Source organism: Photinus pyralis, unplaced genomic scaffold (assembly GCF_008802855.1).
Source record: "Photinus pyralis isolate 1611_PpyrPB1 unplaced genomic scaffold, Ppyr1.3 Ppyr1.4_LG5, whole genome shotgun sequence".
Lineage (NCBI taxonomy): Eukaryota > Metazoa > Arthropoda > Insecta > Coleoptera > Lampyridae > Photinus > Photinus pyralis.
This window is the reverse complement of record NW_022170596.1, coordinates 46,144,886-46,166,103: the sequence shown is the minus strand read 5'-3', so window position 1 is coordinate 46,166,103 and position 21,218 is coordinate 46,144,886. Positions and strand designations below refer to the sequence as shown.

At 36.2% G+C, this 21,218-nt stretch overlaps 4 protein-coding genes across 6 annotated transcripts; 3 read left to right on the top strand and 1 right to left on the bottom strand.

The window, feature by feature from the left end:
* Nucleotides 1–682: 682 nt before the first annotated feature.
* LOC116172072 (sodium-coupled monocarboxylate transporter 1-like) lies at nucleotides 683–7,401 on the top strand. Its single transcript, XM_031489185.1, has 9 exons — nucleotides 683–964; nucleotides 4,747–4,906; nucleotides 4,957–5,074; nucleotides 5,124–5,191; nucleotides 5,962–6,116; nucleotides 6,165–6,305; nucleotides 6,353–6,571; nucleotides 6,618–6,888; nucleotides 6,935–7,401. Exons 1-9 carry the CDS (start codon nucleotides 777–779, stop codon nucleotides 7,382–7,384), a joined length of 1,770 nt encoding a protein of 589 aa, XP_031345045.1. The 5' UTR covers nucleotides 683–776; the 3' UTR covers nucleotides 7,385–7,401.
* A 2,200-nt stretch (nucleotides 7,402–9,601) lies between these two features.
* Nucleotides 9,602–20,362, bottom strand: LOC116171125 (zinc finger CCCH domain-containing protein 10-like). 3 transcript variants are annotated; one of them, XM_031487811.1, is made up of 8 exons: nucleotides 20,311–20,362; nucleotides 20,128–20,231; nucleotides 14,362–14,562; nucleotides 11,287–11,430; nucleotides 11,071–11,237; nucleotides 10,778–11,022; nucleotides 10,400–10,709; nucleotides 9,602–10,353 (listed from the first exon to the last, which is right to left on the bottom strand). In XM_031487811.1, exons 3-8 carry the CDS (start codon nucleotides 14,541–14,543, stop codon nucleotides 9,800–9,802), a joined length of 1,602 nt encoding a protein of 533 aa, XP_031343671.1. In that variant the 5' UTR covers nucleotides 14,544–14,562; nucleotides 20,128–20,231; nucleotides 20,311–20,362; the 3' UTR covers nucleotides 9,602–9,799. The 3 variants fall into 3 exon arrangements, with proteins under 3 accessions (XP_031343671.1, XP_031343670.1, XP_031343672.1); XM_031487810.1 differs by lacking the exons at nucleotides 20,128–20,231; nucleotides 20,311–20,362 and adding an exon at nucleotides 17,551–17,688; XM_031487812.1 differs by lacking the exons at nucleotides 14,362–14,562; nucleotides 20,128–20,231; nucleotides 20,311–20,362 and adding exons at nucleotides 11,489–11,658; nucleotides 11,715–11,937.
* LOC116171127 (partner of bursicon) lies at nucleotides 14,696–15,421 on the top strand. Its single transcript, XM_031487814.1, has 3 exons — nucleotides 14,696–14,994; nucleotides 15,042–15,166; nucleotides 15,213–15,421. The coding sequence occupies exons 1-3, from the start codon at nucleotides 14,868–14,870 to the stop codon at nucleotides 15,381–15,383; spliced, it is 423 nt and encodes a 140-aa protein (XP_031343674.1). The 5' UTR covers nucleotides 14,696–14,867; the 3' UTR covers nucleotides 15,384–15,421.
* On the top strand, nucleotides 19,729–20,660 carry LOC116171126 (bursicon). Its single transcript, XM_031487813.1, has 4 exons — nucleotides 19,729–19,838; nucleotides 19,881–20,086; nucleotides 20,135–20,260; nucleotides 20,520–20,660. The coding sequence occupies exons 1-4, from the start codon at nucleotides 19,814–19,816 to the stop codon at nucleotides 20,658–20,660; spliced, it is 498 nt and encodes a 165-aa protein (XP_031343673.1). The 5' UTR covers nucleotides 19,729–19,813.
* The last annotated feature ends 558 nt before the right edge of the window (nucleotides 20,661–21,218 follow it).

Here is a 21,218-nt window from a genome sequence, read left to right as displayed (position 1 = left end):
ATAAGACTAACTCAGGGTCTTCGAGTACCTTGTGTTCTGTTCACTAATTTCGTCTCGAATTTTGGGAGCCGTTGTGAAACGAAAGCCTCTGGATTATAGCTCAACAGCTTTCCATAATCGAACAATGCCCAATATTGTATTTTCTCCCAATGAGTGTTGAAAGAAAAACTGCTTAGTTCATTTCTTTCTGACCACCCCCTCTATTTAGGTACAGATCTACTTTATTCTGAGAAAAATTGCTTCACAAATTAATTGGCAGGCTGTGGGCCAAATAAAAAAAGTGTTTGATTCTAATCCCTCTCGTTTATGTACGTCAGCAGGTACGTGTTAATTTTGGAAAAATTTTACATTACATCCCAGTTAGTTTGATTGATTTTAAAGATATCATACACAACGAAATCCCTCCAATATCAAATAGTAGTAGGTACAGTAAAAAAAATTATTAACTTATAAAGAAGCAAAAACAATAATATGAACTTTCATCGAGTCAAACCAATAATAACAGCTTAATGAAAATGTATTGTGAAATAAAGTTTAACTTCTCAAGAAGCTTCGAATTAACTGTTCACTGTGACTTTATATTTAGGTACGTTAATTCTTTTTATAATTTGCTAACACCAACCACTAGTATAATTTTCCAATTGTGACTAATTTAACGTTACATTTATGCAAGTAAATGGGCCACTTTTCATTGAGCTTTTGTAAGAGCACAAGTAATGGCTAATTTATTTAGTTTTTACCTTTAAGTGTCGTGAAACAGCATCTTAAGACGAAAAATGGAACCAGTTCTAAAATATTTTGACATATTTGACTATTTAGTGTTTGCGCTTATGTTAATCATTTCAGCTTTAATAGGCGTTTATTTTGCGTTTTTCGCAAAAGTAAAACAAAATACAACATCCGAGTATCTAATGGGAGGAAAGACGATGGGTACATTTCCAATATCCATGTCGCTAATAGCAAGGTAATAAACCACATATTGAGCACTTATATTTTTTATTAAATGAACAATTTTCAAAAACACTAATTTGAAGTTAGAGGAAATTTCTTAAACTAAATTATTTCCTCATTTGTGATGGAGTAATTACCTACTTAAGTACTTGAGCCATCAAGGTTTGTAGTCCCTTTATGTACTTAGATCATGTTATTAAGAATTATTATACTATTAACAAAAGCTATCAATATTTAAACATGTACTCCACTACAAATATCTAAATGACTACAAAGAAAATTATCATTGGACGCTTTTTCCTATTCCTCTAACTCAACAAACATAATACCTAAGTAGCGGAAAACATTTACTTCTTTGATCTCTTCTTCACCTTTTTCGTTTTTCTCTTACGCTTTAACTGATTTTCTTTCTCATCGTTATCGGAAGAACCGTCAGAACTATTCGAACTCCACCCTTTTTTATCCTTTCTCAATTTGTTTAACAAATGGTTTCGAAATTTGTCCAACTCCTCTTCCAAACCGCTACCTTCTCTTAGAACTATTCTCCCAGTCTCAATGTCGTCCTGATAATGCATCACCATTAATTCAACTTTCCTTAAAATGTCTCTTTCTTCATTAGAAAGTACCTTATTTGTGGTCTCTTGCATACATTTCTTTTTGCGTTCAAGTTCCATGTCGTAGAACTTCTTGGTTGACATGGCTTGCGCCTCGAGCTGTTCGGGATCTACGGCTTCCCACTTCGAAGGTATAAAGCCAGCCGACATAAGATCTTGGCTGGTGGTCGCATTCACACGAATGCATTGAGCACCGTTCTTGATGGATCTCTTAATCAAGCTCGCGCCGTCTAAAGGTTCGTCTCCAGAATCGTCACAATCGTTATCAGAATTAAGGCACAAAAACAAATTTTCTAAATTATTTAAAAATTCGCTAGGATAAATCTTCCACAAATCCCAAGATCTCAGTACGTTCAGCACTCTACATTTATAAGCTTCCTTGTCGATAGGCGAGTGGAGGTTGCCCAAAGTGATTTGCAGCTGTTTGAAGATGTCAGGAAGGTACTTTTCGAATTCTAAACGATAAATTGGGGCATAACACTTTCTCATACCAGAATTGTAAAGAATGTCAGATAAAAGGTACAAACGTGACACCTTCTTGGGGGCTTTCGTGTGCAGATTCTTGAAAGAATCGAAAATAATTTCAATAACGTCACGCGCCGCATGCACATGGTTCAAACAAAATATCATAGTTTCCCCCACTTTCTTTTTAGTCATATTTAACGAATGGATTAACTCGACAAAACGAGACCGTTGAGCATCAGACAGTGCACTTTTATCTACTTTAGATAATCGATGTAATACAGAATCAGGCATACCTTTAGTGTAATCTTGCATTAACGGGGGACACCATAAGGAACCATTTCTAAACATACGGAAGTGTTTTGTGGACCATTGCTTAAATGTTTCTCCATGGAGTATCGAGTATAATCTCCACCGATAGTACACATGCTCGACCGACTGATTATTAAATAGAAATTGAAAAGATTGGTTGTTCATTTCTTTATGCATCATCATCGCTTCAAAAAGGGGGCCCTCGCGTACAACAAACTCGATCATTCGATTTATGGTCATTAGCGCAGTTCGATCTGACGGAATAACCACCTTGACTACAGAATTGTACAACAGTTCTCGCATTTCTTCATCTGTTGTCGGATACTCAAATTGCTGTTTTAGAGGCTGAGCATTAAACGGAAGACCGGTGTATGGCGGTGGTTGGGAAAGTTTCTCAAGTTCCGGTGGAATATAAATCGGACTCAGAGGTAGCTCCACGGATTTTCCCCAGTTAATTCTCATATTTTCGCGTATGTTTAAATCAGTCATGGCCCTCTGCGCATCCTTTCGGCTCATAAAAGCGACAAATCCACAGTTACTTGTCGGATTCCTATCTTCCAATCTTGGCCACATTATTTTCACGCTAGCTAACGGACCATACGAGCCAAAGAGTAACATAAGACTTTGCTCTGTCATCTTCGGACTAATATGAGCGATAAACAAGTTTGTGCTACTGAGATCGTTGCTGCAATATCCGAGATCATCCTTGGTCTTTTCCCTTTCGTTGCGTTCTTCGTGTCGTAACTTAAGTTCCTCCTTTAAAATTTCCAAATTGGTCTTTCGCTTCTCTTTACATCGTTCCGCCTTAGTTTCTTTGATTAATCGTGCACATTCAATCGCATTCTTTATTGTGGTGTTTGAAGCGGGTTTTATTAAAGGTTGAGGATTGTAAATCTGCCCTCGAGCTTCCACTTCCTCTTCCGTGTTTGCATTTAGTACTGCCGACCTTACAAAAGTCTTGTTCAGTGGACCGGTGGGATCTTGAAAGGTTTTTATGAATTCTTGAAAGGCCAAAGCCGTTGCTTCCTGTTCTTCTCGCCGTTTGCGTTCGATTTCTCTTTTAGGCATTGTTTATAACAAATTTAAGAGATTTGAATAATGACTGACTGTTGCTTGGCAACTCTAACCTATTTTTTTTTCATGGCAAGAGGTGATGTTCGCCTGTTTTTCCTTCAGGGTCTCGTGGTCATCAGCTCTTCTATCCAAAGTAATTTATTGTAAGATTTTTCCTTTAAATGATATATTATGCAAGTCGAGCATACAGTGGTAAAGCACAACCTTCCTGCTAGCCTGCTGGGTGGTGAAAAGATCGTCCTCCATGGCAAGCAGAGAACCATTTCTAAAGTTTGCGATAAAAGAATTCCCACTGATCCTAAGTGAAGAGGAAATCACTATGATTCACTTACTAGGAATTTAAAGCATTTTAGTGCGTATTCAAAAAATCATAAAGAAAAGCAAAGGAAAAAAACATACTTAAACTTAATTGCAACTTGAAATAGTTTTTGTATGCGTTTCAGTTTTGAAACTTTTAAATTTGAAATTGCAGTTATATATGAAATGTCTCCTACTTGATGTTCTAAGCTAACAGTATTATTTTCTTTTGATCCCCTTTTTTATATACCTAGGGAAACTCATCTTCTTTGCCCATTTGAATCAGATCAAAAACGATTTCACTCACAACTTATTCTAACAAAATTGAATTTCCCTCAATTTTGGTCTCCAAAATTACACCCCTAACAACAAAATTGTCATACAATATTTTTAGCACATATTATACTATCTAATCTTTTTTTTGTTGTATCTGTTCAAATAACATAAAAAAAAATAGTAACAGTTCCGGTTTTTGTGGCATATCTTCGGAAGTACAGTACAGTCTCGATAATCCAAGGGGCTGGTGATACCTCGGATTTCGAAAAACTCTCATTACACCTAAAAATTTAAAAAACCAACACTATTTTTAGTAGAATACACGTCACCCGCTGGCTTGGAGGGAGTAGCGTAAAATATTGCAGGTGCATGGTGATTATATTAAAATAAAATAGGGTTTGCGTTTTCAATTTTTTTCTTTTGAACCTCGGATTGCGCAGAACCTCGGATTATCGTGATTCTACTGTAATCATTATTTTCTAGCTTTCTTTTAAGCATGATAGTAACTCTTTCATTACGCATCTTTTCTCTAATTTGGCCATCATCGTATCTTTTATAGTTTTGGAGATCCCCATAGATACACATCCTTATCTTGGACCCTAATGTATATTATCATTTTTCGCTAATTTCACATCACTATTTAAATTTTAAACAGAACGCCCAAAAAAAATGAATTCCAATTTTTTGTTTAAAAAAAAATACAGATACTAAGAATAAGTAAAAGGACAAAATGGAAACAGAATTCAATATTTTTTTTCAGTTACATATCAGGAATATCGATACTGGGCATGCCCGCCGAAATATACACTTATGGAACGCAGTTCTGGATGATAATGTGCACTGAAGGATTGGTATCGTTAACTATGGCGGTTGCTATACTACCTGTATTTTATAAGTTAGAAATTACATCAAGTTACGAAGTACGTATTATATCGAATGCGAAAACGCTCCATCAATTAGCCTGTTGCAGTACTTAAATTTACGATTTAATGAAACCGTGAGATTGTTGGGATCCATTTTATTTTTGACAAAAATGATGCTTTACATTCCCATAGTTATATATGTACCGGCACTCGCTTTCAGTCAAGGTAAGCACATGCGTAATAACGATGGCCAGGTTTAATTTTGTATTTATAGTTACTGGAATTAACCTTCATTTGGTAACACCGGTAGTTTGTATCGTCTGTATATTTTACACAACTTTGGTAAGTGTTTACATTTCCACCACAGTGAGTGCACCTTCTATGAGAAACAGTGCAAAATACATCAGCATAATAATTAACAACGCATCATCCGTTAGAAGTACAAATGGTATAAAGGTTGATATTGTCAGTGAAAATACCATAAATAAAAGAATGGTGCGCTCACATTCTCTGTCCATTTCGAGTGCTAGTTTTTTGTTCTAACTAAAATTTGTTATCATTCAAATCAAATTACAATTGTCATTACAACTGACAAATTCAATGTACACTTGTACCGAATGTAGACACTAGTACCTATAAAGATGCATTTTTACCAAATTTTTGGGAAAATAAGGAGACATACATTTATAGCCATCGAGAGGGTCTGTGCATAAATTTCTTAAAGATTTTTGCAACATCCCAGATTTTTATTGTTAACATGGTAAATGTTCAAAAATATTAACCAAAATGTAAGGGCTTAATATTTCACCCATATTAATTACCGTCACTTTCAGAAGAATCTCTTCATTTCACGAATTGTTTCATTTTTCAAATTTTCAGAGCAGTAATAAGACTGAGAAAATCCTTTCCAGAACATTCTGTTATACTCCCACATCTTTTAAGTAGAGTTTTCTGGAGATTTACGTATACCCTTCATAGCATAACATTCTGTGTTAGATTTAACATGTTTCACGAAGTCGGTAAATGGTTCACATATTTTCATAAATTGAAAGTAAATGTTTTCGATTTTTCAAATTAATAATTAAATACAAACATACCTTATCAACTTCCAGGGAGGATTAAAAGCGGTGGTATGGACCGATACGGTTCAAACGGTTGTGATGACCGCCGCACTGATAGTGGTGCTAATCATGGGTACAGTAAGTGTGGGAGGATTCGCCGAAGTGTGGAATCGTAACGAGCAAGGTGGACGCCTCGAATTTTTCAAGTAACTTTTTTTCTTTAAAAATCGCCCACTGATGAAAGCTTTTTTTAGTATGGACCTCGATCCATCGATACGGCATTCGTTTTGGACCGTTACTATTGGAAATTATTTTTCGTGGTTAGCCGCCTGTTCCATCAATCAAGCTATGGTACAAAGATGTCTTGCTATGCCGACACTAAGATCGGCGAGAGTGTAAGTTTCGAAAAGGAAGAGCTCTCACTCTGAGGCCTTTACTTTAGGACACTATTTATACTGATGTTTGGTTTGGTGTTTCTCATCACCATGTGTTGCTATATGGGGTTGGTGATCTTCGCATCGTATCACAAGTGTGATCCCATCACAAGAGGATACATAGCGAAGTCAGATCAGTTGCTTCCTTATTTTGTAATGACAATTGCTACCGCAATGCCGGGTCTTCCGGGATTATTTGTTAGTGGTGTGTTCAGTGCAGCTTTAAGGTTTGTATGGTTTCCGTTGTGCTACACATTAAAATGAATACCGTAGCTCGATGTCTACCGGGTTAAACTCAATGACGGGCGTGATATTTGAGGATTTGATAAAACCTAGAATGAAAACACCATTAAGTGAAGTAAAAGCGAGCTTCATTATGAAGGTTATGGTTGTTATAATAGGAAGTATTTGTGTAGGATTAGTGTTTGTCGTTGAGAAAATGGGAGCTCTAATACAGGCATCCGGAAGTATGGGTGCAATTACCGCCGGACCCTTATTAGGAATATTTACCTTAGGAATGTTTTTCCCGTGTGCCAATTCGACGGTAAGTCCACTTGCACCTTTCCCTGTCATAAAGGCAAACATTTCAGGGTGCCTTAATTGGAGGTTTAGTTAGCGGATCGTTAGTCGCCTGGATTTCAATTGGAACTCAAATAAACATGGCGCAGGGTTTAATCAAATTTCCTCAAAAACCCATTTCTTTAGACGGTTGCGATTCAAGTTGGGTCTCCGAATATTTAAGCGTAAGTTTGACATCAGACGGCCCGCAGAGAACCCTCGACCCTCCCTTTGTATTGTTTCGATTGTCCTATATGTACTACACTGCAACAGGTTTAATTGTAACTGTTATTGTTGGTCTCACTGTTAGCTTTTTAACCGGTTGCAATAAAGGGAAAAAAATTAAAGCGAATTTGTTCTCACCTGTTATACAAAAATTTGTGAAAGATAACTTAAGTGATTTAGCGCAAAGAGTTAATGACACTAGCAAAAATTGTAATAGCGATAATAATGATATACAATTAAACCAATTAAAAATTTAGTATCTGATTATTTAAACTTAAAAAAATCACTGGAGTGACTGTAAGGGCATAACTAAAGAAAAAGGTTAGCAACACATTAACTAATGCCCTTAATTCCAAAAGGATGTAAAAATCATAGCTGTTTCACCTAAAGATTCCTTAGCGTCAGTACTTCAAAGATCGTGTACCAGTCTACTGGAATTCATGCGGAAATGCAGAAACAGTACCTGTTGGCATAGAGTAAATAATATAAAGAGGTGTCATGGGATAGGATATTGTTGCAGTAGAAAATCTTGTAAGGAAGTGTTGCTATCTTGTGCTGTTGTATCGCTGTATTACCATATAGCAGCATGTAACCTGTATTACCTATTTAAATATACTGAACAAAGTTGAGATTTGAATTACATCATTACTTTGCAAGAGATACAGACCATGATACTGTCAGCATTATATTTAATCACTGGAATGTGATATTATGCTTCCTATGCAAGGAGTCTTTTTAATTCTTTCAGGCCATAGACCTATTTATTTTATTATTTTAACGCCTTACCTTTACCCAATTACAAACTTTATTTGAATTTAGCTAGCAATGAAAATTAAATAGGTACAGTGAGAAAATATGACTGATTATGCGTATAATTTCTAACGTTTTTTGTTGGATTAGCGGTACACGTAGACCGTTTTAACACTGCTATAGCAATTTTGTGTGGAATTTACGCAAACAAGGTCCTTTTGCGCAATTCACTAATGTGGGAGTGCTGTAAGTATAGTGTATTTGTGAGAGAAAAGATCAATTCCATCCATACTACCATTGTATATAAAGATGTATATTATATACAATGATATTTTTTTTTCGGGACAGAAAAAGGCAGTATTAACCTTCCTTTTTTCCAAAAATCGACTGCACCAAAATTTCTCGGGAAAACACTTTTTCTTATTAATTTTGGTGCGTAGAATCCAAAACAATTCGTACTTTTTTGATCAGACTTCTCAATCAAAAGTTATAGACTAGAAACCAATTTCGAAAGAAAATTCAAAGGGCTGTAACTTTTGAACTAGCAGCCCAATCTTGGAACTGTTTGAAATTATGGATTCTACAGGCCACATTCTATAAGAAAATTTTTTTCCGGGTCGATCTGAGACAATTTTCTTTTCGGGGCTCAAAAAAAGGCAGTGTATAACCTTCCTTTTTTACCAAAAATCGACTGCACCAAAATTTCTCGGGAAAACACTGTTTCTTATTAATTTTGGTGCGTAGAATCCAAAACAATTCGTACTTTTTCGATCAGACTTCTCAATCAAAAGTTATAGACTAGAAACGCATTCAAAAAATACTACATCGGAACTGATTCGGCACTGGGCAGTTCCGCACAGAAAAATCAGGAAAATTCTCTATTCGCTGATCTACTTCCTACTTTACGAAGATTGAATTACTTTTATGGCTTGAAGATAAAGCAAAAATCTACGTAGGCGTAGGTTGTGTATAAATATTATACACAACCTCATTCTTTCACACATTAAGTTTCATTCCTGACTATTACTATACAACATCGTTAAAAAATTTCACAATTACTTTCACTTCATCAAATGACGCTCGGCTTAAAGATGACCAGTTGGGTCGAAATCGATAGCCACAACAGACAATTAAAGAAACGTGTTTAAAAAGATTTTCTTTAAACCCCTCCTCGTAAAGTATTGAAGTCACACAATGCGTTGAAAATGTATTTTTCTGAAACCACTTTAGAAAGAACTACTTTTGAGTTTCGTCTCTAAAAAGGGTGAAGAAAATGTGATTTTCCTCTCTAGTGAAAAAAGAAAAAAACAATTGCTATGTTAATCTTTAATGACATATAAATTGAAAAGTACGCGCATCTAAACTGCTATGTGAAACTTCATTATTGCAAAAGATAATTTTTCAATTTTGATAGTAGTTTCAGAAAAAATGATGTATACAACTTGAGAAGAAAGTGTGTCTCAGGCGTCAAATTTTGAACTCGAGTTGAAAAACTCCACTTTCTTCTATAGTTGTACGAATAACTATTACTTTATTGTGTGTTTGTTTATGAATACACGATTTCTCAAAATTTTGTACGATTTGTTCAAGATGATTTGATCATAATTTATTCGATCATTTATTTGAAATTATAAATATCTTTTATGCTACAAACAGGTAGCACAACTTGTAAAACTAGAGAAAGAGAATCTTTTAAATAATTCCACCTACTTGAAAGTATACAATTACCAAATACAGTTTTTATTTTAGAACTTCGAGCAGGACTATCTACTTCTTAAAGTTTACCTACTTACTAGGATGGCAAACTCTTGAAGTTTTCTTTAAGTTCATACGCACTGAAGTTTTTCAATTAAACAAATCTAGTCTAAGAGGTAATTAAAATTACACTTCTTTACTGCTATATCACAGTGAAGATACAGTTGCTAATGTGTCAAAGCGTGGGTCATACTTTGAGTCATAATTGGGTACGAAACCATCGGTTGAGTGGCATTTGACAGTGCAATTGCCTGGGAAGTGTTTATCGCAGTGATTTGATTGTTTCTATGCAGTTCCAGCTGTTGCGTGGAAGCCAAATTTTGTTGTGCCAGCAATTGTTGGTTGGTACTGGCAAGGGCTAACTGTTGAGAGACATTGGCGACTGCCAATTGTTGCGGGGTATTTGCCAACGCTAACTGTTGAGCTTGAGACGTAAGTTGCGCCTGGGACGTTAGTTGCTGACCGAGTTGTTGCGTGCTGTTTGCGATTGTGAGCTGTTGACCTTGAGACGCACTGGCGAGGACCAGTTGCTGATTGGCGACATGCGGGGCTTGTGAGGTTAGCTGCTGTGAACTTGCCAGTGCCAGTTGTTGGGCTTGAGATGTTAACTGCGATTGGCCTTGTTGGGCCGCCAAATTATTGGCGAGATTCTGCTGCGCGATCGCCAATTGCGCTTGGGAACTGTTTGCTATTGCCAATTGAGATGGAGGATTAGTTGTCACTGCAACCAAACTAGTTAACCAACTTTTAGACCATTTTGATCTTACCAAGTATTTGCTGACTAGGTGCCAAAATTTGCGCAGGCGCGATACTAACGGCCGGACATCCAGCAATTGACACATGATTTGCGGACACAGGAGTGCCTGTAGATACAGTTGCTATAGACACTGGAACTGTGGCTACACTTGCTGTAACGGTACGAATCACTTGCTGCGCTTGAGGAGGAGTGTTATTCTGTGGTAAAGTATTGGTGATTGTTACAGCCGGCACGGACACTGACCCATTACGTTTGCTTGAAACTCGTAATGTAGCATTTTGATCTAGGAGGAATTCATTTGTGGCCGTCAAGTCAGATACCTGCAATAACTTTTGTAGAAATTGTTGCATTTTAATGTAATTTTATTTTAACAGAAATTTTGACAAACCTGTCGTTTAAGTTGCGCAATTTCTTTGTGAAGCAAGCTATTCTCTTCCTCTAACATTATCGTTCTCGCATCAACACCACTTAACATCGGAGGACTTCCAGCAAAATAACCTTTAAACAATGGGAGCCTTCTGTTACAATCACTATCCAGGTACTCTATCTCATTTGATGCTATAAAGCGCCGCTTTGGAGCCGGAGGACCAACTTCGGTTTCTTCCAGTGGAACATTACTCCACCTCGAGATCCCTAAAATCGTTCTCCTAAATCCTGGTGTGGCGCAACATTCATTTTTACCTGGTTGTGTGATTATAACTTTAGAATGAGAACTATCTAAATTATTATTTACAATAAAGTTAGGAAGATCGAAGCAGTGCTTAGTATGCGTATTAGTGTGTATGATATCCAAAATTTCTGCCTCCTCCTCTTCTTTGCTTATATGTCGAAATTTGCACAAGACTCGCCTGCGATGACAAAATAAGTGTGTGTGTATTGTATAAAATTACGTAATACCTGCATAAACCTTTTCGATACTGATTACAAACTGGATAAGTACCAGGTAACTGAGCTTTGCGCGTTGCTTCCGCTAGTATTTGATTCGACATTTCGCCATTTTTTTTATATTCATCTTCTTCATCTGGTGTACAATGGATGAATCTAAAAAAAAACATGCTTAGATATATTGATCTACGACATCCCAGAAGACATTGTTTACCTACAGCTAAGATATCGAATAATAAGCACTACCAAATAATTTAGGTCAGTTGACTGCAGTGTTTCTTATAAAAAAAAACCTTAGCGAAGATTCAAAAAGAGCATGGGCCAATCTGAAAAGGACGTATAAAACCTGGAAAGGTTCCATGAAATAAGGAATACTGAAACGCTCTGAAAAAGTCATTCTGTGTAAAGCTGTAGAATGTTTTGAAAAAAAAAGCACCTACACGAATCTAGAATTTGCTTAGAATTCTCTTTGAGTCAAATGCCTTCTTATTTCACAGATCCATTAGGTTTTCCAGAGGACAGCGGTTAAACTATTGTAAATTAACTACAGTTGACTCTCGTTTATCCAGGTGCCACAGTTTGCGGATAACCCGGCTTCAATATTAGTTGCGGATTATGTAGGTTTTGTCAATTAATCGTAATGTAAGCTGATTTAACATGCAAACAATGTAATAGTATTTTGAATTATTAGCCAAGTACATAACTTTTTACTGGCGATAGAAGTTGACTGGCGAATCTGCTATCTCCTTGAGCCAGTAAAGGTATTACCTGGCATATAATGCACAATATTTTATTTGTTACTCATTTATAAACAATAATAAAGATAAATAATTAGTTCTTAAATTGATCTCAAAGAAATGTCTCATGTTATCCATGTAATAAAGCCTATGCATCAATTGTTGTCAATGAAATTCTCATATATTATTGACTTGTACAGGGTGGCCAAATAAGAATGCGAGGTACTGTATCTGGGAACCTGTCCATCGTAGAGGCTTGCGGTAAAAAAAATTATTACTAAAACGGCCACGAGAAAAACCTGGAAAATATTTTTAAGTTTCTGAAATGGCCGCTAGGGGGCGTAACTGCAATCTGGAATCTAAAAAAAGTGATTTTTCTGTGAATTCCGCTATATTAACCTAAAAAAAATACCCGGTTTTTGAAGACGACGATAATCTGAACCTTTTTTGTTTGACAATTTTTCCTGTATCTCTAAAAATGAAGTGGTTGGAGGTATTCAATGGTTTCCGTAAAGAACACCCTGTATCTTCGAAACGACTGAGCCGATTTTAACAAACTCGGGTTAATTGAAAAGAGTTATTCTTCGGCTACAAATATTATAATATTTGAAGTTTTGTTAGTTTCACATATCGCCGCTTGAGGGCTTTTTTCGACATTCCGACAGAAATGGTTAATTTTCTCAAAAAAATTAAATGCACTGGTTCGATTTTTTTTTCATGAAAAAGTAGCTAAATGATGCCTAAACAAGCTCGCGAAAACCGCATCTCGATATCTTGTTCCTAACCTAAAATTTAGGCCAAAGAAAATTTTATACTCTCAAAATTTTATTTTTTTAAGATAATTTGTTCGGAATTATTTTTATTATACAGTGAATTTTTTTAAAATGCGAACATAGGAGTTTGCATGCAATGTAATTTCCCTATGTTCGATTTTTAAAAAAACACATCAATCTATTGAGTAGTTCAAATGAGTAGTAGATACAATTAACAGCTGTCACATTTTTAAAAATACCGCCGTCCAATTTAATTACGAAATCGGTTAGGTTATTGCTTAGAATGTCAAGGAGGACACTTTGAACATTTATTGTAATTGTTTTCGGTATTTATTTCCTATTTTCTTCATTTATGTATTGAATAGATCAAATTAGTAGAATACCAGGTGCACATGACCTACAAATAATTGAAGGTTGGTTCACAATGAGTTGTGGTGTCGGTGCGTGGCCTGTGAGGTCAAGTTATCGTAAGTTTAAGAAAAATGTATCGTAAAGTTGCTATGGCCTCACATGGCTTCTTTAAAAAAATCTTACCGAGTGCTCTTCATCATAAAGACACTCGTTCATAGTCACACAAGTTGCGCGATTTGGGAATGTGAACCGCGCACACCTCATAGATTGATGTGTTTTTTTTTAAATCGAACATAGGGAAATTACATTGCATGCAAATTCCGATGTTCGCATTTAAAAAAAACTCACTGTATAATTTGTGGCCCTAAGGTGGATCGATTTAAAAAAGGAAGCTTTTAATTTTTAGGCATCATTTAGCTACTTTTTCATGAAAAAAAATCGAACCAATGTATTTAATTTTTTTGGGAAAATTAACCATTTCTGTCGGAATGTCGAAAAAAGCCCTCAAGCGGTGATATGTGAAACTAACAAAACTTCAAATGGTATAATATTTGTAACTGCAGAATAGCTTTTTTGAACTAACCCGAGTTTGTTGAAATCGGCTCAGCCGTTTCGAAGATACAGGGTGTTCTTTACGGAAACCATTGAATACCCCCCACCACTTCATTTTTAGAGATACAGGAAAAATTGTCAAACAAAAAAGGTTCAGATTATCGTCGTCTTCAAAGACCGGGTATTTTTTTGTTAGGTTAATATAGCGGAATTCACAGAAAAATCACTTTTTTAGATTCCAGATTGCAGTTACGCCCCCCAGCGGCCATTTCAGAAACTAAAAAATATTTTCCAGGTTTTTCTCGTGGCCGTTTTAGTAATAAATTTTTTGATCGCAAGCCTCTACGATGGACAGGTTCCCAGATATACAGTACCTCGCATTCTTAGTTGGCCACCCTGTACAACAGGTCAGCTATCAATTTTACAAGTCAGTACCGTTGCGTTTTGTTTTGTTACTCAAAACGAATTACCAAACTCAAATGAGGCCGGTACAGCGGCGATTACAAGATAGTGTGGAATAAAAAATGTTTTTATTTTGCTTTACCCTGTACCATCATTTAAAAAAATTCCTTATTACCTGTGATGCACGCAATTCATCGATAATATAAATAATTACCATATAAAAATATAAAATAAACCTACACAGAATATTTCTTAAATCTATTTATACTTACTTGCAATTCGGCCTGGGACACGCTGTATTTTGGAAGTCATGGCAAAAATTGAGGGTGCGAGACTCATTTTCATGTTTATATTTACAAAATTTCCTCCCACAAACGCCACGTATAAAATCGCGACATATACTATCGATATTCCCATCATTTTGTCTGTCATTTTTGAGATCCTCATCGGCCATTGTTTTGCTATTAGAAACCCTGTAGAAAAAGAAAATAGATTTTATTTTTATGTCGCGATGAAAACTGTAATATGAAATTCTTGTTGCACAGCAGGAAGCATCCCTCTAACACCCCAACGCTCTAATTTCATATGACCTTGACTCGACTAATTACATTGCATTTATAAACGTGCGAGCGTTTCTTAGTATCTAACTGACACTAAACGCATCGAATAATTCAAAAGAAATAATATAAATGTTGATAAATGATAGATTATCAAAATCTATTTCCATATGCGGCAATATAAATAAGCATTTACCAAAAATATTGCGAGCATTCCCACAATGGATGCCGTGGCCATTTTCTCTAAACTTTTCCTGACCATAATAACGATCAGTCGAATTCACACAATGAACGATTTTGGCGAAGAGACCTGCGAAACTCTACCGTCAGAAATAAACATCATCAAAGGTATACGGTGGAACTGTCGTCGATAAATTTAGTTTTTCAATTTTTAGAGGAATACGACGAGCTCGGTCGACTACAGCGCACTTGCCACGGCGAAATTGCGGTCAATAAATGCGAAGGAAGTTGCAACAGCCAAGTGCAACCGTCGGTTATCACTCCGACTGGTTTTCTAAAGGTAACCCACGTGCATGTGTTTTGTAAAGCTGAAATTGTCGCCGTAGACGTGTTACTGCTGCCGCGAGAGTTTTCTACGGGAGCGGGTCGTTACACTGTCGCACTGCTACGATCCCGACGGTATGCGATTAAACGCAGAAGAATTAAAGGCGATGGATATAAAATTGCGCGAACCCTCGGATTGTAAATGTTTCAAATGTGGCGACTTTAGTCGATAAATGTGTTGTAATTTTAATGACAGTATTAAATACTATTAAAAGCTGATATCATTTAATAAGAATCTGAGTAAGGGGCCAGTTTTCAACGGGTGGCCCTTTAAGTCCGCTAATTAAAAAGGAACCAAATGGTTTACATTACACATCAAGTGTACTGCAATTTTCCAATCATTCCATCATAAAATCAATTTCATATAAAGAAATATGCATTAGAGTACGATTATGAATCTAAAAATCTTGTCCCCATTTATCTACATGGGCACTATTAAAGTAGTAGTAGATACAAGCGTTAATTCCTTAAAGTATTAGAAGGTTTTCATCACTGATGCCCGTTTGCACCGACAAATTTAAGCGGAGCTTAGCTTAAGCGTCCCTTAAAATCCATGGCAACCATTGTCTCAATAATCGTTGCCATGGATTTTAAGGGACGCTTAAGCTAAGCTCCGCTTAAATTTGTCGGTGCAGACGGGCATGATAAATTCACATATTTTAAAGTCGAAATTCACAATTTTTACAAAGTATAAAAGCGCATTTCTAGAGATTTAAATTTTCGTTGGCGTTTTAGACCTTTCAAGAATCTTTTAAGAGTGTCCCTTTCCAGTGTGTGCCCTTAGCTTTAAAAAGTGCATAAGTATATTCATGTACATTTAGGAGGATCTTGAATGCTGTGCAAGGGAGTAAAACTTGCTGCAACGATCTCTACACGGTTTCCATATTTTAGACCCTTTACCCTTTTTCAGAGTGACGAAAAAATGAAATTGCACCTATCTTTGCGCTTTGGGGCTCAAAAAAAGGCATTGTATTACCTTCCTTTTTTACCAAAAATCGACTACACCAAAAATTCTCGGGAAAACATTTTTTCTTATTAAGTTGGGTGCGTAGAATCCAAATCAATTCGTACTTTTTCGATCAGACTTCTCAATCAAAAGTTATAGACTAGAAACCAATTTCGAAAAAAAATTCAAAGGGCTGTAACTTTTGAACTAGTAGCCCAATCTTGGAACTGTTTGAAATTATGGATTCTACAGGCCACATTCTATAAGAAAATTTTTTTCCGGGTTGATCTGAGACAATTTTTTCTTCGGGGCTCAAAATTAAATAAATAAATAAAAAATGATATGTCAAAAATCTTGATTTCAAAAAAATATGTAAACTAAAAATGTTTAGCCCTCTTCACCACCCAACTTTTTTGCATTTTGTGTATCAGGCTTTATACATGCATAGTTGGTATTTTTTAAACGCAACCCATTTAACATCAATTTTTTGCATTGTTTCCTGATTACATTGGTGTATCACAACCTATATATTTTTTATATATTATATATTATATCATATTTTTCAAAACGTTGAAATGACAGGCCGTTTTTTATTGATTGATCCTAGTTACCATGGATACAATAAACAATACAATATCTCAATAAATCCATGGACTACTATTTAAAAACCATAAAAAGTAAGATTTTTATTTTTGATTCATGACTAAAATTTAAAAAAAGTATAGGCTGTGATCTCAGTTGTAATACATCAATGTAATCAGGAAAAAATGAAAAAAATTAACGTTAAGATATACAAGGAGTTGCATTTAAAAAATAGCAGCTTAGAGTCACATCTCAGAAACAGTGGTCCAAACATTTGTTTGACTACGCAACTAAACTCTACGTAAAAATATCTAAAAAAACAGTTTTGCCTTTTTTCCATCTTACATGGCTAGTAAAATATGATAACATTTCAAAAAATTAAACTTTTTATTTTCACCCTGTATCTCAGAAACAAACGCAGCTAGATTGATTCTGTTTGTGGTAGTTCTTCCAATGTGTATTACCGGGTCCTGTGTGCATATTGCCTCACATTTGTATATGTACTACCAGCAGTGAAACACCTTGAGTGTTCCATTTACAACAAACAAATTGGTATAACCGGAAGTGTGACCAACTTAAAAATATTTTAGATAAAGTCTTATTGACATCAGTCCACTACCAAATTTTCAAAATATTCTAAGGTCTCCTTATAGCCAGGATTCGACGTGGGACACCCTGTATGTTCACTGCACACAAAAACGTTAACATTAATTCTCTAAGTAAGTCGCCAAAACAGACCGCCATCATGAATGCTGACCACCTTTTCTTCTTTCCCACTCATTCAATGAGAACGTATAAAATTGCGCTCTTACCAGTGAATCAATCGAGAGGTAAATTGAACAATGAATGCAATTCCGAAATGGTCTTCTGTTCAATATCTGCAAGGTATCCTAAAACACGTTGAGTAGCATCTTTCATTTCATTGTATCGATGCAGAGCTTCCATTTGAGGTTTCAAATCAGTTGTAACACCTTGACTAGTTAAGCTTGCGATCTCGTTGTCTAATTGGTGTTCACGTTCTTGTAACTGCTGGTATGAAGGCAATTTTTTTGTTTTCCGCCTTTTTTTGTCCATTTATCGCATTCTCACTATCTAAAAATGAACAGAATGTAAAATAGGACAATACAAAAATTTGTTTTAGACAATCAATTTAGGAGGAGGGGGGGGGACAATGGTGCGCATCTTCAAGTTAATCCTATGGCAGAAACAGTACAATATGTCTTCTAGCATTTATTTTGTTAATTTTCCAGAAACTGATTTATTAGACATTAGAGGGTTGCACATTTCAGTCGGAACACCCTGTATAAATAAATTATACATTGTCCCTCGATTGTTTTTGGGTTGTGGAATTTTAAATGTAGACTAATTTGTAGTGAGGCAAGTAGGATGCAGAGGCGGATTTAGCAATTTGCCGCCTATGGGCCAGGCCTGATTGGCCGCTCTAGCAAGTACCAAGGGGTGGGGAGAAGGGGGGGGTGAAAAGGTAGACCCCTTTGGGTATAGTAACAAACGAAGGAAATATAATGTATAATGTATTAACATAGATAAAACATGAAACAATGTCTTTCTTTACATTTTACAATAGCTTCCTTCTGGATTGGCTTTTGGCAAAAGTGTTTATTATGTCGTCAAAGTCCAATTTCTTCGTCAGATCAGATTCTATTGTTAAGACCGCCTGCCAATTCAGACGATTGTTGCTCATGTTTGAACGAAGGTAGCTTTTCAATCGTTTCATCACAGAAAACGACCTTTCAGCCGAACAATTATGTAGATACTGCCATGGTTAAGATAATTTTTAAGCAGATATCCACATACGGGTAGAGTTCTCTCAGACCGCGATCATTGATCATTTTATGAAGATCGGCGAATGTTTTGCGGTGCTCGTCATCTACACAGGTGCACCTGGCTGATATGCGTAACATTAAAATACTGAAAATACTATTATGCTATGATCCACAAAGTCGTGCGAAGTTGCAAGAGGCTGAGACAAAATTCGGGTAAATTCGGCAACGCTCGCCGCAGTCGGCAGTGCCGAGAGTTACAACTACTACTACTACCACCACAGGCCACAGAACATCTGTGCTACTGCTACTAGTAGTGGGCTATTACTGTACAATTGCACATGCAGTAAGTACCGAGTACGTTGATTACGCACGCACTTTCTTTGACTACTACATTGTGGCAATTTTTTTTCAGAACAAAATCTTAATTATAAGGTTGGTAAAACGGAAGGTATCGTCTTTGACAACGCAATTTTTTATCCATGATTAATTAAATACACGAAAAAAAAAACGATTTTTTCCGTTTTTGCCGCCCTTTAAAATCTGCCGCTCTGGGCCATGGCCCGTCCGGCCCATCTGTAAATCCGCCACTGGTAGGATGAACACTCAGGGTTGAGTTTTGACTCTACCCCATAAAAAATACCACACGCAATTGAGTTTACCTCTGCGAATCAATACACACATCATACAGGCGAGGCACTAGGCCCATCATCACAACGCAATAACCACTACCAACTGTAAAAACTAAAATTGTATCAATTAAGTAAGGGTATTCTTTTTCGATGACTCTGTAGCTTCAGCAAATAGAAAAAGGTGCATCTATTGTTTTGTGGAATGGTGTACCAATTTATGAAAGATGCTATGGACCTTCCCCGCTAAATGAGACGAAAACAATTACAATAATCGTTGCCATAGATTTTAAGCTACGCTTAAGCTGAGCCCATCTTAAATTTATCGGGGCAAATGCCCATTAGTCCAATTCTGAGAGCTGAAAAAATGTATCGCTCGTGGTAATTCTTTTGTTTGTAGTTAATTTACATTACGTACGATCTATAAAGTTCTTAGGATTGTAAAGCCTGGTGTACAACGTACCACGAAGTGCTTTCCCCTCGGGATATTAGAGCCTGTGGAGAAAGCAAAATGTCAAAGTCGTGGGGGGTCTCGTACATCAAACCCCTTTTAGTCATCCCCTCTTACTAAAAAGTCACATGTATATCAAAACTTGATTCGAGAATTCAATAAATGAAGTGTCACTCCAGTCTTTAGATCAGACAAACTGGTATACGGTATAGTAATGTTTGGCAAGTTTGTTCAGATACGTAGGTATGTCGTTCTTATCCCAAGATAACTTTGGTCTTTAGTGCAGACATGGCTGATACTTGTAGCCGTAACGCTCATCGCAAACATGTGTATGTCGTCCTCAAAAGTGAAGACAAGAGTTGCGGCGGCAAATGCGGCAGACGAGTGTCAGGTAACCCCGGTCATACACGTTCTGCAATATCCGGGATGTGTACCGAAACCGATTCCTAGTTTCGCATGCACAGGAAGATGTGCGTCTTACATACAAGTAAGTGAAATTCTCTAGTGATCCAGCTATAATAGTCTTACCTTGAAGGTTTCTGGAAGCAAAATTTGGCAAATGGAGAGATCTTGTATGTGCTGTCAAGAATCTGGAGAACGTGAAGCTTCAGTATCACTATTTTGTCCCAAAGCTAAACCGGGAGAGAGGAAGTTTAGAAAAGTATTTTCATTATTATTATTTAACACGAATTTTTACAAAAAAAAGCTTACTAAACGCTCAGTCGGTATAGTAGACACAGACTAGTTTATTTCCATTATTTAAACCTAAAGGCTCGTTTACACCGCAATGAACCAACGTAGTTCGTGTAGAACAGCCAAAGGAAAAAGCTGCTAGCATTGTTTATTAAACAAAGCTATTAGCATTTTGCCGGAGCTCCAATTAAATGAGAACCGCATTACTAATAATAATTTTCTAACAGGTAACAACAAAAGCACCTCTAGAGTGTATGTGCAGACCATGCACGGGAGTTGAAGAAAGTGCGGTCATTCCACAAGAAATTGCGGGATATGCTGATGAAGGTCCACTCTCAAATCACTTTCTAAAATCACAATCTCAGTGATTTTTTTAAAATAATTTCTTTAAAATTATAAAAAAATATAGAATAAATGGATTATGACTTTTATTCAAATCTAAATTTGATAAACAACTGTCAGTATTAGGGTGCACTTTTTGTGTTTTTAGATATAGATAATGCGATCAAATACGAGTCGCGGTCGAAGTCACCTTTGGAATTTTTGTTTACATGAGAATTCGTATTTAACATGAACGACTAATAGATGGTATGGAATAAAAAGCAGGTATATACTGGGATTAGTAATATTAAATGCATTTAAAAGAAAATGATCCATAAAGCAGTAAAAATATTTCATCTTTATTATAGTTGTACGGTCTAGTCATTGTCCAAATCAATCTTTAATTAAAAGGGGCATCAAGTCTGAATTATTCTGTAACAGAAAGAACACTTTCTAGGACGTGTTACTATAGCAGTAGGTATGTACTACCCTTATAGATTGTTAATATGTATGATCTAAGGTACTACCACCAATACCTACCTAAGTTGTAAACTTTTTTTAATATTAAAATGTGTCAAAGAGAAAATGACAGACAGTCTGATTAG

What these genes read in the sequence shown, in the direction of transcription:
- LOC116171127 (XM_031487814.1), top strand. Translation starts at nt 14,868, where the DNA reads ATGGATGCCGTGGCCATTTTCTCTAAACTTTTCCTGACCATAATAACG. An exon ending in AGAAATAAACATCATCAAAG is followed by an intron (nt 14,995 to 15,041) that starts GTATACGGTGGA and finishes TTCAATTTTTAG; the next exon opens with AGGAATACGACGAGCTCGGT. An exon ending in CTCCGACTGGTTTTCTAAAG is followed by an intron (nt 15,167 to 15,212) that starts GTAACCCACGTG and finishes TTGTCGCCGTAG; the next exon opens with ACGTGTTACTGCTGCCGCGA.
- LOC116172072 (XM_031489185.1), top strand. Translation starts at nt 777, where the DNA reads ATGGAACCAGTTCTAAAATATTTTGACATATTTGACTATTTAGTGTTT. An exon ending in ACACTAAGATCGGCGAGAGT is followed by an intron (nt 6,306 to 6,352) that starts GTAAGTTTCGAA and finishes CCTTTACTTTAG; the next exon opens with GACACTATTTATACTGATGT. An exon ending in TCCCGTGTGCCAATTCGACG is followed by an intron (nt 6,889 to 6,934) that starts GTAAGTCCACTT and finishes CAAACATTTCAG; the next exon opens with GGTGCCTTAATTGGAGGTTT.
- LOC116171126 (XM_031487813.1), top strand. Translation starts at nt 19,814, where the DNA reads ATGTTTGGCAAGTTTGTTCAGATAC. An exon ending in GATGTGCGTCTTACATACAA is followed by an intron (nt 20,087 to 20,134) that starts GTAAGTGAAATT and finishes CTTACCTTGAAG; the next exon opens with GTTTCTGGAAGCAAAATTTG. An exon ending in GAGAGAGGAAGTTTAGAAAA is followed by an intron (nt 20,261 to 20,519) that starts GTATTTTCATTA and finishes ATTTTCTAACAG; the next exon opens with GTAACAACAAAAGCACCTCT.
- LOC116171125 (XM_031487811.1), bottom strand. Translation starts at nt 14,543, where the DNA reads ATGGCCGATGAGGATCTCAAAAATGACAGACAAAATGATGGGAATATC. An exon ending in AGTTATAATCACACAACCAG is followed by an intron (nt 11,023 to 11,070) that starts GTAAAAATGAAT and finishes GAACGATTTTAG; the next exon opens with GGATCTCGAGGTGGAGTAAT. An exon ending in ACCTAGTCAGCAAATACTTG is followed by an intron (nt 10,354 to 10,399) that starts GTAAGATCAAAA and finishes GTTTGGTTGCAG; the next exon opens with TGACAACTAATCCTCCATCT.